Below are 19,488 nucleotides of genomic sequence, written 5' to 3'. Positions count from 1 at the left end.
GCCTCACTCGCCTCTCCAATCGGCTTTCCCCGTCTCGTTTCTCTCCTTTTTCTCCCGTCTCGTTCTTTTTCTTGCTCCAAATCGGCCCGTCGGAATCGGAAATCGGCCCGTCTCGCCCGTCGGCCCGTCGGAATCGGAAATCGGCCCGTCTTGCTTTTGTGCTTGTGCGTAAATAAATTGTGTTCATGACACCATTTCTGGTGTTGGGCTAGCGGCTAGGGTGCCGGCTTAGGATCCTGGGTTCGAATCTCGGTCGATCGCCGAATTAATGCCAGGGGGGTTGACTCAGCCTGTCATCCTTCCGAGGTCGGCTAATTGAGTACCAGTTCACTGGTAATTCCCTGTTTGTCGTTGAAGGCGGCAAAAAGGGTTGGCGTCAGGAAGGGCATCCGGCCGTAAAACATTGCTTCAAAAAGGGGACAAAAAAACAACAACTACCACGGTCCCCGAAAAGGCCAACCCCCGCTTTGCGGGGAAAAATGGCCTCTAAACGGTGGTTTTTACACCATTTCTGGATCTGATGACTTGCCAGTAACCATTTTGTAAAAATGAATGTGCAGCATCTAACTCAATATGTCGAAATGTCACACACATCCATGCCCGTGGGATTCCCACGGGTGACCCCGCAAGTTTGCATTGACGTTCGTCGATGGACTCGTTCGCCCGTCTCATTCGTTTTCTTGCTGCATCCTGTTCAAGTCTGCGTTCTTCATCGATCGTCTCATTCATTTTGGAAATAGAAGTTTCCACGCAGCGCATGAATTGTCACGATCCTCAAGAGGAATATGTCTCGTAATCATCAAATGATAAATGGCAAGTAAATTATATTGTGGAAAATTAAAGATTTCAAATAAACCTATTTAAAGTGTATTCGCACATAACTAATTTTAAAAAACGAAGAAATATCTCTCGGTAATTTCCTGAAACATATTTTACTTCCGGCTAATAATGTTGAATTAAATAAAAACGAAGAAATATATGTCGGCATCATTGTTGACGTTTTTGTGACGACTGTCATCAAACGAAAAAGTAATATATCTTAACGGAAAAGCAAAAGCGAATTTTTAATATATATCGACACGTTGCCGTCGGTGTCATGTTGGGCGGTGTATGATACACCATGACGCGATTTTTAAAAATATATCTCTGCATTTTCCCGCGTGTGTGGAATGTTCTCAATTATTGCTGACACCGAGTCCAAAACCATCGATAAAAATGAAATCATATGGTGAGTTAGATTGGAGATAAAGGCGTGAGAGAGACTCGATGGCCTTGAAGTTGAAGTTACAGGCGTTTGAGAATTCATTTCGTTCTATAAACGGCAACTTTCATTGGATTTCCTTCCCGTTTTTTTTCAACCGAGTCGAAAACTATGTTAGCGACTGTGAAAAATGAAATGATATATCGAATTTTTAATATGTATCGACACGTTGCCGTCGGTGTCATGTTAGGCGGTGTATGATACACCATGACGCGATTTTAAAAAATATATCTGCATTTTCCCGCGTGTGTGGAATGTTCTCAATTATTGCTGACACCGACTCTAAAACCATCGATAAAAATGAAATCATATGGTGAGTTAGATTGGAGATAAAGGCGTGAGAGAGACTCAATGGCCTTGAAGTTACAGGCATTTGAGAATTCATTTCGTTCTATAAACGGCAACTTTCATCGGATTTTCTTCTCGTTTTTTTTCAACCGAGTCTAAAACTATGTTAGCGACTGTGAAAAATGAAATGATATATCGAATTTAAAATAGATATCGACACATTGCCGTCGGTGTCATGTTGGGCGGTGTATGATACACCATGACGCGATTTTAAAAAATATATCTCTGCATTTTCCCGCGTGTGTGGAATGTTTGTGGAAAATTAAAGATTTCAAATAAACCTATTTAAAGTGTATGCGCACATAACTAATAAAAAAAACGAAGAAATATCTCTCGGTAATTTCCTGAAACATATTTTACTTCCGGCTAATATGTTGAATGAAATAAAAACGAAGAAATATATGTCGGCATCATTGTTGACGTTTTTGTGACGACTATCATCAAACGAAATAGTAATATATCATAACGGAAAAGCAAAAGCGAATTTTTAATATATATCGACACATTGCCGGCGGTGTCATGTTGGGCGGTGTATGATACACCATGACGCGATTTTAAAAAATATATCTCTGCATTTTCCCGCGTGTGTGGATTGTTCTCAATTATTGCTGACACCGAGTCTAAAAGTAAAACCATCGATAAAAATGAAATCATATGGTGAGTTAGATTGGAGATAAAGGCGTGAGAGAGACTCAATGGCCTTGAAGTTACAGGCCTTTGAGAATTCATTTCGTTCTATAAACGGCAACTTTCATCGGATTTTCTTCCCGTTTTTTTTCAACCGAGTCTAAAACTATGTTAGCGACTGTGAAAAATGAAATGATTTATCGAATTTGATTTGAAATAAAACTGGGGGAGAGCAAGACACCACGGGCCTACAAAACAGGACTCAAAGCTATGCGAGTTAATAAAATGGTGGATATTTGTTTATAGCCACTCCCAGAATGGGTGGAGCTATGGGTGGAGCTACTCTGCAAACCGAGTAAGCCACACCCCGGACAGACACCCAACAGATAGACAGACAGACAGACAGAATCATCTACGGCTATTATAATATAGATCAGTAGGCCTACTGTAGGTTTTACTGCATAACAGAGGTATGCGGGTATGCCTATGAACATTTTATTGGTTGTATCGTTTTGAATCCGACTATGGCGGTCATTTTTACCAATATTAACCGAAACGCCTCTTCGTAAACTGCTTCCTCCGCTTGCCGAGCGGCTTGCAAAGCGATACCAAGCCGCTTGCTAACGGAACACACCCAGGTAACTCCATGTAGTCTACGAATATACTCTAAAGGCTCAGACTCGATCAAACAATATCGAGTTTGCCGGTTCCTGCTGTGAAACCGCCTTTTGAAGAAGACGCGAGGTCATGAAAAGAGGAGGAAGAACCCTATGCTAGATCATGCAAATAAGAAGAAGAAGCAGAAGCAAACCGGAAGAAGATTCACTGCGCGGGAAATTTACAGTTTGTTTATTCGTTGCCGGTCTTTTCCTCTTTCCCCAGTAAACATATAAATAGAAAATGTTGGAATGTCTGGAGTTTTACAAAGTTTTATCAAAGTAAGTTCACTGAGGAGTGACGACATACTTTCACAATCCACAGACAGTTTTATCGCCGAACCTTCGGAAAGGACGAGTGAGCTATGAATGGCTGTTTATATGTTTATATGTTTATATGTTTATATTGATATAGTTTTTCCTGTTAAGGATGAAAAAGGGTTTGTTGGTGATTGTTGTGTCTCGGACCTCGCCGTGGTTTTGTTAGAAGAAAGAATGCTCTTCTTGGTGAATTTGATGGTGGCTTGTTCTTTGTGGTGCTTTTGTTGGTAACATGGTGTGTGTGCCTTCTGATGGTTTTGTTGGTGACAGGGTGTGTGTGCCTCCTGATGGTTTTGTTGGTGACATGGTGTGTGTGCCTCCTGATGTTTTTGTTGGTGACATGGTGTGTGTGCCTCCTGATGTTTTTGTTGGTAACATGGTGTGTGTGCCTCCTGATGGTTTTGTTGGTGACATGGTGTGTGTGCCTCCTGATGTTTTTGTTGGTAACATGGTGTGTGTGCCTCCTGATGGTTTTGTTGGTAACATGGTGTGTGTGCCTTCTGATGGTTTTGTTGGTGACAGGGCGTGTGTGCCTCCTGATGGTTTTGTTGGTGACATGGTGTGTGTGCCTCCTGATGGTTTTGTTGGTGACATGGTGTGTGTGCCTCCTGATGTTTTTGTTGGTGACATGGTGTGTGTGCCTCCTGATGGTTTTGTTGGTAACATGGTGTGTGTGCCTCCTGATGGTTTTGTTGGTGACATGGTGTGTGTGCCTCCTGATGTTTTTGTTGGTGACATGGTGTGTGTGCCTCCTGATGGTTTTGTTGGTGACATGGTGTGTGTGCCTCCTGATGGTTTTGTTGGTAACATGGTGTGTGTGCCTCCTGATGGTTTTGTTGGTGACATGGTGTGTGTGCCTCCTGATGTTTTTGTTGGTGACATGGTGTGTGTGCCTCCTGATGTTTTTGTTGGTGACAGGGTGTGTGTGCCTCCTGATTTTGTTGGTGACATGGTGTGTGTGCCTCCTGATGGTTTTGTTGGTGACATGGTGTGTGTGCCTCCTGATGGTTTTGTTGGTAACATGGTGTGTGTGCCTCCTGATGGTTTTGTTGGTGACATGGTGTGTGTGCCTCCTGATGTTTTTGTTGGTGACATGGTGTGTGTGCCTCCTGATGTTTTTGTTGGTGACAGGGTGTGTGCCTCATGATGGTTTTGTTGGTAACATGGTGTGTGTGCCTCCTGATGGTTTTGTTGGTGACATGGTGTGTGTGCCTCCTGATGGTTTTGTTGGTGACATGGTGTGTATACCTCCTGATGGTTTTGTTGGTGACATGGTGTGGGTGCCTCCTGATGGTTTTGTTGGTAACATGGTGTGTATACCTCCTGATGGTTTTGTTGGTGACAGGGTGTGTGTACCTCCTGATGGTTTTGTTGGTAACATGGTGTGTATACCTCCTGATGGTTTTGTTGGTGACAGGGTGTGTGTGCCTCCTGATGGTTTTGTTGGTGACAGGGTGTGTGTACCTCCTGATGGTTTTGTTGGTGACAGGGTGTGTATACCTCCTGATGGTTTTGTTGGTGACATGGTGTGTGTGTGCTTCCTGATGGTTTTGTTGGTGACATGGTGTGGGTGCCTCCTGATGGTTTTGTTGGTGACAGGGTGTGTTCTCTCCCTCCTGATGGTTTTGTTGGTGACATGGTGTGTGTCCCTTCTGATTGTTTTCTTGGTGACAGGGTGTGTATGCCTCCTGATGGTTTTGTTGGTGACATGGTGTGGGTGCCTCCTGATGGTTTTGTTGGTGGCATGGTGTGTGTGCCCCTCCTGATGGTTTTGTTGGTGACAGGGTGTGTGTCCCTCCTGATTGTTTTATTGGTGACAGGGTGTGTGTGCCTCCTGATGGTTTTGTTGGTGACAGGGTGTGTGTCCCTCCTGATGGTTTTGTTGGTGACAGGGTGTGGTCCCTCCTGATTGTTTTATTGGTGACAGGGTGTGTGTCCCTCCTGATGGTTTTGTTGGTGACATGGTGTGTGTGTGTGTGCCTCCTGATGGTTTTGTTGGTGACAGGGTATGTTTTCTCCCTCCTGATGGTTTTGTTGGTGACATGGTGTGGGTGTGTGCTTCCTGATGGTTTTGTTGGTGACATGGTGTGTGTGTGTGTGCCTCCTGATGGTTTTGTTGGTGACATGGTGTGGGTGCCTCCTGATTGTTTTATTGGTGACAGGGTGTGTTCTCTCCCTCCTGATGGTTTTGTTGGTGACATGGTGTGTGTCCCTTCTGATTGTTTTCTTGGTGACATGGTGTGGGTGCCTCCTGATTGTTTTGTTGGTGACAGGGTGTATATGCCTCCTGATGGTTTTGTTGGTGACATGGTGTGGGTGTGTGCTTCCTGATGGTTTTGTTGGTGACATGGTGTGTGTGTGTGCCTCCTGATGGTTTTGTTGGTGACATGGTGTGGGTGCCTCCTGATTGTTTTATTGGTGACAGGGTGTGTTCTCTCCCTCCTGATGGTTTTGTTGGTGACATGGTGTGTGTCCCTTCTGATTGTTTTCTTGGTGACATGGTGTGGGTGCCTCCTGATTGTTTTGTTGGTGACAGGGTGTATATGCCTCCTGATGGTTTTGTTGGTGACATGGTGTGGGTGCCTCCTGATGGTTTTGTTGGTGGCATGGTTTGTGTGCCCCTCCTGATGGTTTTGTTGGTGACAGGGTGTGTGTCCCTCCTGATTGTTTTATTGGTGACAGGGTGTGTGTGCCTCCTGATGGTTTTGTTGGTGACAGGGTGTGTGTCCCTCCTGATGGTTTTGTTGGTGACAGGGTGTGGTCCCTCCTGATTGTTTTATTGGTGACAGGGTGTGTGTCCCTCCTGATGGTTTTGTTGGTGACATGGTGTGTGTGTGTGCCTCCTGATGGTTTTGTTGGTGACAGGGTATGTTTTCTCCCTCCTGATGGTTTTGTTGGTGACATGGTGTGGGTGTGTGCTTCCTGATGGTTTTGTTGGTGACATGGTGTGTGTCCCTCCTGATGGTTTTGTTGGTGACAGGGTGTGGTCCCTCCTGATTGTTTTATTGGTGACAGGGTGTGTGTCCCTCCTGATGGTTTTGTTGGTGACATGGTGTGTGTGTGTGCCTCCTGATGGTTTTGTTGGTGACAGGGTATGTTTTCTCCCTCCTGATGGTTTTGTTGGTGACATGGTGTGGGTGTGTGCCTCCTGATGGTTTTGTTGGTGACAGGGTGTGTGTCCCTCCTGATGGTTTTGTTGGTGACAGGGTGTGGTCCCTCCTGATTGTTTTATTGGTGACAGGGTGTGTGTCCCTCCTGATGGTTTTGTTGGTGACATGGTGTGTGTGTGTGCCTCCTGATGGTTTTGTTGGTGACAGGGTATGTTTTCTCCCTCCTGATGGTTTTGTTGGTGACATGGTGTGGGTGTGTGCTTCCTGATGGTTTTGTTGGTGACATGGTGTGGGTGCCTCCTGATTGTTTTATTGGTGACAGGGTGTGGGTGCCTCCTGATGGTTTTGTTGGTGACAGGGTGTGTTTTCTCCCTCCTGATTGTTTTATTGGTGACATGGTGTGGGTCCCTCCTGATGGTTTTGTTGGTGGTTGTGCAGGTTGGCGGAAGACGACCAAGAAGATCAAAGAGCCATCTATAAGGTTTGTAATTTTTTTTGTTTTGTTTTTTTTATACACAAGATCAAGGCTCGTGTAAGAGCCAACATTAATGAAAAAAAACATAAACGGACACATAAAACATATAATAAATGGAGCAGGAAACAAGTTGGGGAGAGAGAGGGAAGCACACAAGTACAACAGTAGAGAACAGGGACATCGGGAGATCTGTGGGAGGGAGAAGCTTTGGGGGGAATGGGGCAGGAACGGGGTTGGGGGGCGGGGGGGGGGGGGAAAGGTAAAAACAAATTGACACTTTCTAGGAAAGAAGTCGCAATTTCAAAAAAGTGGATCTGGGGTGAATTAACGGGGGTAGAAAAGATCAAGGTTTTGGATGGGCAAGATAAGAGATGGTGGTGGACAGCTGTTTTAAAGACCTGGAGGGAGGAGTGGGATTGAAGAGAGTGAGGGAGTTTGTTCCAGAGGTGGGAGAAAAGAGGAATACAAGGGTGAAGGTGAATAGAGAGTCTTGATTTTGGCAGTTTAACCATAAGAGGGTTGCAGGCAGATCTTGTGCGCCCTGCAGGAATATTTGGGGGACAGAGCACAGACAGAGCTGTGGGAGATAGGCTGGAGAGGATTCTGTAGAAGACAGAAAGACCACCAACCTGCCTGTGATGAGAGAGAGACAGAGACAGAGACAGAGACAGAGACAGACAGACAGACACCCTCAGAATCAGCTTCATCGTGGGATATTCCAATTATTCTGAAGCTTTGGTTTCTCCAGCGTGAAGCCGAGCTTGGTGTGAGGCAGGAGCACCAGTCCAGAGGGGAGAGCAGTATTCCATCAAGCTGGGGATTAAAGCCTTGTATGTGGTGAGGAGCTCAGGTGTGCCAAGGAAGGACTCTGCACGACGGAGGATGCCCAGTCGGCGACTGGCTTTGGAGGCCAGCTTGGAAATGTGGTTTTCCCAGGAAAGATCATGGCAGATAGTGAGACCCAAAAACTTGAGTGAAGAACTTCTTGAAGAGGATTGTTCATAAAGTAGATGGGAGGGTTATCCAGATGGTCTTTTCTGAGTGACATCGTAAGAGTGTGACATTTGTCAGGATTGAAAGACATGTTCCACTTGTTTGACCAGTTTGTGATTTTGTCCAGGTCTGCAGAGAGTGAGGTCTGATCTGACGGATGAGGTATGGAGCGGCAGAGAGTGGAGTCATCAGCAAAGAGATGGAGAGGATTTTCCAGAGAGTCAGAGAGATCATTGATGAAGACCAGAAAAAGCACAGGGCCCAGAACACTGTGTTGAGGAACTCCAGACTGAACAGGAAGGGGAGATGAGAGAAATCCATTCAGGGCCACACATTGACTGCGACTGGTGAGGAAGTCCGCAAACCATGCGTGGAGGTTTCCATGGATGCCATAGGAGGAGAGATTGGTGAGCAGAGCGCGGTGCCAGACCGTATTGAAGGCATGTGATATGTCAAGGGAGACGGCTCTGATTTCCTTTCTGGCATTGAGGACCTCCATCCATTGTTGAGGACCTCCGTCCATTGTTGAGACAGCAGACGCAGCATGTCTAGAGAAGAGCGACCTGGTCTGAATCCAAATTGATGATCAGAGATCAAGCCATTGGAGAAGAGGAAGGATTTGATATCCGAAGCTATGATGGATTCCATGACTTTGCTGATTATTGGGAGCAGGCTGATTGGTCTGTATTTGCAAGGAACTGTTTTTGCACCTTTTTTGTGGGCAGCGGTAATGTTGGCTGATTTCCAAGCAGATGGCAGATGACCTTGAGCAAAAGAGAGGGTGAAAAGAACAGAGAGAGGGTGAGATAGAGCGGCAGAGCAGGATTTTAGGACCCGTGGGTTGATGCCGTCTGGTCCGGTTGCAGAATCAGAGTCGAAGTTTGACAGAAACTTCTCCACGTTGTCAGGAGAGAAGGACACAGAGTTCAGATGCAGCTGAGTTCGACTGGGTAAGGTGGGTACAGAGAGAGACAGGTTTGGGACACAAGATTTTGAGGCAAACACAGAGTTGAGGCATTCAGCTTTGTGACGTGAGGTGTCGGCTGTGTAGCCGTTTGAGGTATGGGAGGGGATGGAGGGGGAACAAACACCAGAAACAGATTTGACCAGATGCCACCAGGATTTGGAGGGGGGAGACAGGTTTGAGAGTTCAGTCTTGGGATTAGAGAGATATTGTTTCCTGGCTCTCCTGAGGGCCACACACACTTTTGAAGAGCCATCTATAACGTTTGCAGTTTTGAAGAGCCATCTATAAGATTTGTTTAATAGTTTTGAAGAGCCATCTATAAGGTTTGTAGTTCTAAAGAGCCATCTATAAGTATAAGGTTTGTAGATTTGAATTCAAAACTTTGCCTCGGGAGGGAAACTATAGGGTGGATCTTGAGGACGTACAATCATGATCCGATGTTATTAAAGACTTTATCTCATTTGAATTAAGTCAATGGACCAATGCTACAAACGTATGCAAACGGGTGTAATGAAATTGTGTCTAAGTTGACCCCAGGTGCTATGCTGCCTCTGTCCACTGAGGGGCTTCTATAAGAATTTGGACGGACAGCGCTCCGATGATTCCTGTGACATTTATTCTGTGTGATGTGGTGCATACTCAGATGGTGCGTGTTACTCTCGGTTCTCGGCTTGTACTAATTGCAAATCCATTACTTACTTCTATGATTACTCAATACTGATATGATGCTTGTTGGTTTCTTACAGGTATTGCTAGAGATCGATTCTGAATTAAACTCACTCTTGGGACAATGTTGTAACTCTGATTTTTACAACAACGGGTATCTCAAAGCAAGTACAGTGTTGTTGTTGCTGTTGATCGAAGTTGTATTTTCTCCTTTGTGAGCCGACATTGATGTGTACGTGTGTAACAGGTTGTCCTTTTCAGTGTTTCTTGATGTCATCATTTGGGTCTGAATCGGTGTGCGTTGTTAAGGTTACATTTCTGTGATTGTTGTTGTTGCAGAATCTTGCTGTAAAATGCTCACCGGCTGCATCCATTCACCCTTTGGGGTTTGTTTTACCAAAGGATGGCCGTTTCCTATTGGTCGAAGGATGTCCAACGGTATGCAGAGAATAGCCAAACATCTTGTGCTCAGAATTTTCCTTCTTGTCTTTCTCCCTTTCTGTTTTCCTCCCCCATTCCCTCCCTTCCTCCACCACACCATCCTCTCCTCCTCCCACACGCCCATTCTCTACTCCCAACCCCCTCTCTCCCTTCTCCACCCCTTCTGTCCACCACCCACTCTCTGGCTTCTTCCCCCAATCCTCGCTTCTTCACCCAACCCTCACTCCCTACCCCAACCCTCTCTCCCTACCCCAACCAACTCTCTTCCTCCCCACCCTTTTTCCTCCTCCCTCACACCCTCTGCTCCTCCCCCATCCTCAATTTCTACTCCCCCATCCCCACTCTCTACTCACCCATCCCAATCTCCACTCCCCATCATCGGCCTAGCTATATACTCAGGGAGCAAGGGGAGGGAGAATTGTTTGTGTTCTTCTTTTCTCTTTATAATGGGTGAGGTCCAATGGTACCAAGCTCCTGCCCTGCCTTGACCACGATACTCCTCTACTCCACTTTGTCCTCAGCCAACTCTCCCCACTCTGCAACCACCTCCACTTTACTGATATCCCTCTTCACACAATCCTCCCATCTCAACCGTGGTCTACCTCTTTTCCTCCTACCTTGTTCCCTCAACCAATCCACTCTCTTTGCCATTCTCTCTCCCTCCATCTGCACCACGTGTCGAGCCCATCTCAGCTGGCATTTCACCAATCTCCTCCTTCAGTACATCCATTCTCCTTATATCCACCCTCTTCACTCCTGCATTCCTCCTGACCCAGTTGTTCTCACAAACCTGCAGCCTCTGTTGTTGTCTCTCTGTCAGTGCCACCGCCTCCAAACCGTAAAGGTAGGCCGGCATTTCACAAGACATCAGAACCTTTCCTTTCAATCTCCTTGAAATCTGTCTGCCCTTACTCCCTCCACCCTCCTCCACGCATTCACCCACACCTGAATCCTCCTCTGCACCTCTGCCTCTGACTTACCATCCCCGGTCATTGTTCCACCAAGATACTCAAACCAACTTCCTTATCTGATCTCCTTCCCCTCTAACCTGATATTCATTTATTTTCCCTGCTGCCCAATCCACATCACCCCCATCTTCTCCACGCTTATTTTCAGCCCATGTTTCTCAAATGCCTCCTTCCACTCTCCCAGTACCTCCTGCATCTCCCGCCCACTCTACCCCAACAGCCAGATCTGTGGAGAGTTTATTGGGATATTCATCACAGCCATTTTAGATGCTGAATTGCGAATGATATACAACACACCAAGACACTCAGAGGAAGATCAAAATAAAAAGAATTTCTCACCCTCCCTTCCCCGTTTCTTCTTTCTTTTGATCAAACTGTCTGGGGTATGTATTCGGCAAGGGCCGTGGCACAAAACAAACTCTGAGGTCTCCTCGTCTCTGCCTTTGTGTAAATACTAAAAAAGCAGGGCTTTCTGTTTCCTCGGCATAGCTGTGATGGCTAATCTATGGAGCAACAACAACAGGCATTTTAAGGCAATTTTCCCTGCTAGAGCGGGGGTTAGTCTTGCGGTCCCCATGACAATCTTCTCCATTTTGCCCTATTTTCTGCATCTCTCCTTGTTAACCCCCTTGCCCGCATTTCTTCTTCCACCATCTTTAGCCAAGTCTTTCTCGGTCTTCCCCGTCCTCTACTTCCTTCTACATTCATTTCCATCACTCTTCTCAACCAGTCACTTTCATCCTTCCTCAACACATGACCAAACCATCTCAACCTGTTCCTCTTCACAGCATCAATCACAGGCTCTATTCCCATCATCTTTCGCAATTCATCATTTGTCTTCCTCTCTCTCAACGATACTCCGCACATCCACCGAACCATTCGCATTTCCACCCTTTCCAGCCTTATTCACACTCCTATGGAGCAAGAACAAAAAAAGGATTCCTGGAAGTTCTCTGAATCCATCATAGTTGGATTTATTGAAATCCATTAATCCGTTCTCAAGCTATAACACGATAGACAGACAGACAGACAGACAGACATGGCTCCATTTATAATATAGATTTTTGAACTCTCTTTTATAGTGCTGTATGTTCCACACATGAAGTTGTTACTCCATATTTAGAAACTGCACCTGTTATGTGACATGTCACATGGTTTGCCCGGTATGCTACACACTTGAGTTGTAACGTATGGCTCCATTTGGGTCTTTTTCTTGCTTGGTGTGAGAGGTGCATTGCTGGTGTGTGCAGATAGACTACACACTCGACTCGAGTCGTGGCACAACTTGCACCTACAAATCCAAGCTAAATGCTCGTCTTATCCCAACTTGAGGAATCACCTCCTTGAGTCTGTCTCGTTATGTTCCTCCCTCCACTTCATATACAAGATTTTTGCTATCATAGTTTCTTAACATCTCTTATTCCTACATTTCCTGATTTGTTCTTCTCTCACAAACTCGACTCTCCCAGTTGAACTGAACATTTCAATATCACATCAGATTTTCCTGTCCACTCACACGTCCTTTTTCTATTTATCACTAAGCTTCTTCGTCTTCCTTGATGGCCACAATTATTCCCACATTCTTGTGGTGTTGGCCGGGGGAGGTTTTCGGTCCAAGCCTTTCATGAACCAACTGGCCAGGCCTGACTTTCGACTAAGTAGTGAGGGACTTCTTCGAATCAATAGAGTGAGACGCCCTATATCAGCCACCCTATATATATCTATATATATCTATCTATATATCTATATATCTATATATATCTATCTATATACATCTATAACTATATATATATACCCTACATGTAGACACCCTATAATAAACACCCTGTATCACCCCTCTTGTCGCATGGTGTGGGTGGTTTCACCAATTGTTGAGACAAACTCAATAACTTTAAGTGCAGTCTTAATGTCCTTCCTAGAATGTATCTCAGTTCAAAGGAGATTCACAAAATGCAGAAGATTCTCGTGAGGATGAAGACTCTTGTGAACATGTTGAGCCTGGGCCGTTACCTGAGGATTGGACAGATGCTTCATTCATCGCCAATGAAAAGGAAAGCTTCACTTCGCTCCCTGTCCAAGATGCCAGGTAAGACATGAGTCGATGCACTTTGAGGTTGGAGGGTATGACGTCGTCATAGAGTGGAAAGCACACTTTGGTTTGTTTATTTATTTATTTATTTATTTAATTAACATTATCATTGATTTATTATTGTTTACTAGCAAAGTATCCGCCCCTACGGCCAATCTCTTGTTGACACCGTTGTCTTGCATTCTGACAAATGAAATCCGATCTTTATCTCGGCGCTTTTTGAAAAGGGAGGATATCGTAATCGGTTATATCCATCTGTCCGCCCGTCTTGCTATCTCCTCTGAAAGGGTTGGGCAGAAATTCCCCAAACTTGGTGGTTATGATCACCATGAAGGTGCAAGACCAGTGCAATTGTTGGCCACGCCCCTTGGGGTCAATATCAAAAAGGCAATTACAGGCACATTTTAAAATAAAACTTTGGATATGCAATCGGCATTGGGGGACGGATGAAATATGTAACAATATTTCGGTATTTGATCCCCAGTTTTTGCCCTATAGGGTGGGGATTTAGGGTCGCAGGGGTCAAAACGGGGGAAAACATTTAACGCTAAATTTTATATTGGGTCATTCCTGGTGGAACTTTTTGCCATCTTTCAACTTTGCTTTACGTGGGAAGCGTGGGGATTTGCGTTGGCACGCCATCGACCTCGCTTTTCGTTTTCTTTTTGTGCTGCTTTTGGCTTTTTATTGGCATTGTGATGAAATTGTGTGAATTGCCATTTATATTTTGCTGCAAGCAATACATTTTCCCAAAATAAACTTTCTTTTCATATTTCTTCCAGGAATTCCAGCCAAAGTATTCAATGTTTTCAACATCTGAATAGCTCCACCCCCACCAAATCGAACATTTCCTGCAGCTTTTATTTCATGACATTTTCTTCCATTAGGCCCCATCAGACTTTTTGAAAACTCTTCCCCTCCACCAAAGGTACAAAATGCCAAGATGCACGAATTTTTCGTTTTTTTTTCAAAACTTGATGGAATCGAGCAACTCGCACAGACGCAACTTCAGGATGCCCTTTGTTATCCCTGAAAGTTTCAGCTTATTCAGTCAAATCCTCTCGGATGAGTGGATGATACTTTCCCTACATTATATATAATATATAAATAGATTGTTTAACATCCACACCCTCTCCAACCACATGATCTGTGATTGTTGTTGAAGAAGCAATCAGTGCCCCAACTGTACGCAACACCGCTAATAAAAGTTTGACTTCACCTTTTACCTATTTCCTGGTACTTGTTAGATGATTGTGTTCCTTTTGACAACTTGTTAGGAAATGTTGTTTGTTCTTGTTTCACAGTTTCTTTATTTGTCAGTTGGCAAAGTTTTTCTAGTTTTTAACGTTACACTGGTGTGCACTAAAAGTAATATGGTGTTTGTCGACTCAGGTTCATGGCATTGCAACCCACTTGAATTTCCTGACACTCGCTTTTTGTTTGTCTTTCTGTGCATCTGGTATTACTTTTGTCTCCGAAGGTGGACGGAGGTTATGTTTTCACCCCTGTTGGTCTGTCTGTTTGTGAGCTGGATATCTCAAAAAGTTGTGGACAGATTCGGACGAAGCTTGGTGGACAGGTTGGGTATTTGACAAGAGCAAAACCGATTAGATTTTGGTTCAGGTCTGGATATCGATACCACCAATAACAAATTACTTTCTTATCGAAAAGGATTTAATTTTACTGTAACTGGGCGTTTCACTGGTGGAAAACGAAATGGTTAGACTGCTTCATTGTTTGCTTATCTCTGCCCTTTAAATCGTCTCACTCCCCTGTGTCCTTGAATCCCATAACATTTTCATGACATAATAGGGTTTTTATAATCCCAGTCCAAGACGACACATTATGCTTGTAAATTATCTCCATGACTATGCAGTCATTAACAGTTGGGTCTGCTTAAAAATAAATAAATAAACCGTCACGGCAAACCTTAAATAACAACGAACCTTGACACAGGAGGAGGTCATTCGGCCCATCATGCTTGCGCTACATCCCATACCAGACCAAACACATCCATCTTGGGCCATAGACCTAATCTCATTGGGGGTAGAGGGAGGTGCCATATATGTAACCAAAATATTATTGAAATTAAAATTATTAATATTATTATTACTAGATATATATATACTAGGGCATGCCCGTACTATATATAAGCTAGGACGTGCCCGTACGTGGGTGCCCGTTCCTTGCCAAAAAAAAAAAAAAAAAAAAATTTGTGTAGGGGTGTGTGTGTGTAAACATCCTAGGGCGTGCCCGTACGTGGGTGCAAAAAAACATGCGTGCAAACAACAACAACAAAAAAAAACTTTGAAACCACGTGGCAGTAACGACCACAGAACCCCCCCCTCTATTTACATGAATGGTTTGGTCCATTCGCAACGACCACAGAACCCCCCCCTCTATTTACATGAAATGGTTTGGTCCAAAGCGAACGGCTTGCGGTGTTTGGTAAAGAAATCGCCATAGCTCGGTAACTACTTGTCCGATTAATTTCAAACCTTGAAAAGGCACATCCTCGGGTCCCCAGCAATATACCTGGCAAGTTTCAAGTATATCGGACCGGTAGTTGTCGAGAAACAGCGGTCACAGACAAACATACACACATACACACATACAAACACACATACACACAGAGATTAATGGAATTATAGATAGATATATACACACAGTATTTCCGTTCCATGGGGAACAGAAAGGGGGGGGGGGGGGAGGGGGAAAGAAGTAAGATGATGGAAGACACCTTCCACAGACATCACAATTATTACCCTGCTCTCGCAAAGCAAAAAGCGGGGTAAGCGATCGGGTGCGTCCATACGTACGTATGTTGTACATACACATGTCGTAAGTACAGTCGTGGCCAAAAATATTAGCACCCTTGCACTTTTTTCAAATAATTCACAATTTTCTCTAAAAATAAGTTGAAATTGACAAAAAGTATTTGGTCTCCACAATTCTTTATTTCACTGTTAATATTACAGAACCTTTGTTTTTTTTATTCAAAACTTAATATATCCTTCTGAATCAGAAAATAAATAGATATGGCACCCTAGACTTAATATCTGGTAGCTCAGCCGTTGGACAAAATAACTGCAGTCATTCGCTTCCTCTAGCCATGAATGAGCTTCCTCCACCTCTGTACTGGCGGTTTGGCCCTTTCTTCTTTTGCAAACTGATCCAGCTCTCCCAGATTTCAAGGGTGCCTTCTGCCAAGTGCTGTTTTCAGATCTCCCCACAGGTGTTCAATGGAATTTAGATTTGGACTCATTGCTGGCCACTTCAAAACAGTCCAGCGTTTTGTCTTGAGCCATTCCTGGGTGCTTTTTGAAGTGTGTTGGGGTCATCGTCTTGCTGCAAGACTTTCATGACCTTTGATGGAGACACAGATTCCTGACACTGGGTTGAACATTGCGCTCCAAAATGCTTTGGTAATTTCCTGATTTCATGATGCCATGCAAACATTCAAGGCACCCAGTGCCAGAGGCATCACAGCAACATTAAAATATCACTCAACCTCCTCCATGTTTGACTGTAGGGGAAGTGTTCTTTTCTTTGAACGCTTAATTTTGTTTTCTGTAAACATAGAGATTATGTGCTTTGCAAAAAAGCTCTAATTTGGTCTCATCTGTCCACAGGACATTCTCCCAGAAGGATTTTGGCTTGTTCAGGTGTGTTTTGGCAAACTCCAGTTGGTCTTTCTCAGCAGTGGGGTCTTCCTGGGTCTCCTACCATAGCACCCCCTTTCATTGAGTTGGTGACGGACGGTGCGAGTTTAAACTGTCGTACCTTGTTTCTGAAGGTCAGCTTGAATCTGTTTGGCAGTTGATTGAGGTGCTTTCTCCACCATTCGAACAATCCTTCGCTGCAATCTTCGATCAAGTTTTCTCTTGCGGCCACGTCCAGGGAGGTTGGCTACAGTGCCATGGGCTTTAAACTTCCTGATAACATTGTGTACGGTGGACACAGGAACATCAAGGTCTCTGGAGATCGACTTGTAGCCTTGAGATTGTCCATGCTTGGCTACAATCTTGTGTCTGACATCCTCAGACAATTCTCTGATTTTCTTTCTTTTCTCCATGCTCATTGCGGTACACACAGTGACACAAAACAGCAGAATTACTTCTTTTCTCTATTCAAACTGGTTGAATGAGTGATTTTTATATTGCAGGCACCTGCAACTCACCACAGGTGAGTTCAATTCCAAACTAAAGAAGAATCACCTGCTTGAAATCTAATTCTTTCTAACAACTTCTAAAAGGTGCCAATGATATTGTCCGGGCCATTTTAGGATTTCTGTGTAGAATAAGCTACGATTTAGTAATTTTTCAGCTTTTTTGTTTTGTTCCACTGCAAACCAAAGAAATACATATGTGGATACCAAAATATATTTTTATTTCAACATTTTCCTGGAATAAACGGTGCATTATTAGAAAAAGGTGCAAGGGTGCCAATATTTTGTATGTCATACATGCGTGTCTGCATTTTTGCTATTCATTTGCTTGGCCGTTGGTCCGATTGACACTTATTTTTCACTATAGGAGCGCCTCCTCCTGTATAGTTTTCTTAGTCATAATTATGACATCATAGGTCACGTGGTATGAGCACCATCTTGGGAAAAATGTTGCACCTCTATATCTCTGAAACCGCCCGCTGGAAAAATTGAAACATGGCTCATTGTCAAGTATTCCCCTAACATGGGGAATAAAATATGTTAATATGATGTGAGCGATGCCTTCATTATTACATCATAATTCGACAAGTACAACGCTCAGTCCGATCAGTTTCAATGAGCGTGATCTACACAACAATTATATTGGAGAATTTAAATTTATGATCTAATCGGTCATGTAGTCAGACAAACATATTGGATCAAAGAAAAAAAAAACCCCCCTTAAAAAAAACAGAAAAGTTGGCTCGCAACAAGTTGACTGCGTGGTGAGTGAGTAAGTATTCTATGTATACCATCTAGTTAGAAATGGGAACCATTACCCACCCCCAGCACTTTACACTTGTTCAGCTTAAATTGCATCTGCCAATCTTTTGCCCAATCTATGCAATCCTCGGCACACCTGAGCTCCTCACCACATACAAGGCTTTCATCCGCAGCTCAATGGAATACTGTTCTCCCCTATGGGCCGGTGCTCCTGCCTCACACCTAGCTCGGCTTCACGCTGTTGAAACCAAAGCTTTCAGAATTATTGGAATCTCCCGCGATGAAGCTATCTCTGAGGGCCTTTCACTCACTCACCGCAGGCAGGTAGGTGGTCTTTCTGTCTTCTACCGACTCCTCTCCGGCTTTGCACCCCCAGCTCTCTCTGTGCTCTGTCCCCCAAATATTCCTACAGGTCGCACAAGATCTGCCAGCAACCCTCTGATGGTTAAACTGCCGAAATCTCGGCTCTCTGCTCACCTTCACTCTTTCATTCCTCTTTTCTCCCGCCTCTGGAACAAACTCCCTCACTCCCTTCAATCCCACTCCTCCCTCCAGGTCTTTAAAACAGCTGTTCACCACCATCTCTTATCTTCCCCCATCCAAAACCTTGATCTTTTCTACCCCCGCTAATTCACCCCAGATCCACCTTGTTTGAAATTCCAACTTCTTTCCTGGAAGTCCTGGCAGTGTCCATATGTTTTATACCTCTCCCACCGCCCCCTTCCCATGCCCCCCCCCCAAAGCCCTCGCCCTCTCTCAAATCTCTCGATGTCTCCATGTCTCTCGGTCCCTGCTCTCAAATGTTGTGTTTGTGTCCTTCCCCCTCTTGTCTACCGCTCCCGATGTTATATGTTTTATGTGTCGGTTTGTCTTTCTGTGTGATTAATGTTCGCTCTTTCACGAGCCTCGATCTTGTATACAAAACAAAACAAAACAAAACAAAAAAAAAAAAAAAAAAAAAAAAAAAAAAAAAAAAAAAAAAAAAAAAAAAAAAAAAAAAAAAAAAAAAAATCAATCAATCAATAATTTCCTCAATCTGATCATCAACCTCTCTGTGATGAACCTTGCCTCCAATCTTTGTGTCATCTGCAAATTTGGAAAGCCTACCCTTCACCCCCTATCCAAATTGTTGATGTAAATGATGAATAATACCCTGAGGTACCCCATTACTTGCCTCTGCCCAGCAAGACATCCTCTCACTCACAAGCACTCTTTGCTTCCCATCACAAATCCATTTTCCAATCAAGTTAGCTACCTGACCAGGCATTCCACAAGCCTTCACCTTGGTTAACAACCTACTATGTGGTACCTTATTAAACGCTTTCGTAAAGTCCAGATATACTATGTCCATAGCCATTCCCTCATCCACTCAATCAGAAACTACTTCATAGAACTCCAAAAAATTTGAATGCATGACCTGTCTTTCATAAATCCATACCGACTGCCTTTAACTAGTTTGTATTTATTAGTCCCCTACCGGTGTACACCGGAGGGGACTATAGGTTTGCACTCCGTCCCTCCGTCTGTCAGTCTGTCCGTCCGTCATGCAAAGAACAGTTTTCCGGACTTTTTTTCTAAACCCTTAATGCTAATGATTTCAAACTTAGTACATGATTTCCTCATGATAAGTTACAGA

General features: G+C 44.2%; 1 protein-coding gene across 4 annotated transcripts in view; it reads left to right on the top strand.

Annotated features, from left to right (window-relative positions):
• The first annotated feature begins 3,011 nt into the window (after window positions 1–3,011).
• Window positions 3,012–19,488, top strand: part of ZWILCH (zwilch kinetochore protein) — a 96,573-nt gene continuing 80,096 nt past the window's right edge. For 3 of the 4 annotated variants that reach the window (XR_010985744.2, XM_068126221.2, XM_068126222.2), the window contains exons 1-4: window positions 3,012–3,174; window positions 6,762–6,804; window positions 9,764–9,862; window positions 12,753–12,919. Coding sequence is in view for 3 of the 4 variants with exons in the window: in XM_068126221.2 (XP_067982322.2) it covers window positions 3,137–3,174; window positions 6,762–6,804; window positions 9,764–9,862; window positions 12,753–12,919 (347 nt within the window). In the remaining variant the exon portion in view is untranslated. The remainder of the gene's footprint in view (window positions 3,175–6,761; window positions 6,805–9,763; window positions 9,863–12,752; window positions 12,920–19,488) is intronic. The other variant, XM_078786033.1, reaches the window with a different exon arrangement.

The sequence above is a fragment of the Myxine glutinosa genome, chromosome 10 (genome assembly GCF_964187855.1).
Source record: "Myxine glutinosa chromosome 10, kmMyxGlut1.1, whole genome shotgun sequence".
Taxonomy (NCBI): Eukaryota; Metazoa; Chordata; class Myxini; order Myxiniformes; family Myxinidae; genus Myxine; species Myxine glutinosa.
The sequence above is the reverse complement of the archived record's forward strand: the minus strand, read 5'-3'. Positions and strand labels throughout refer to the sequence as shown.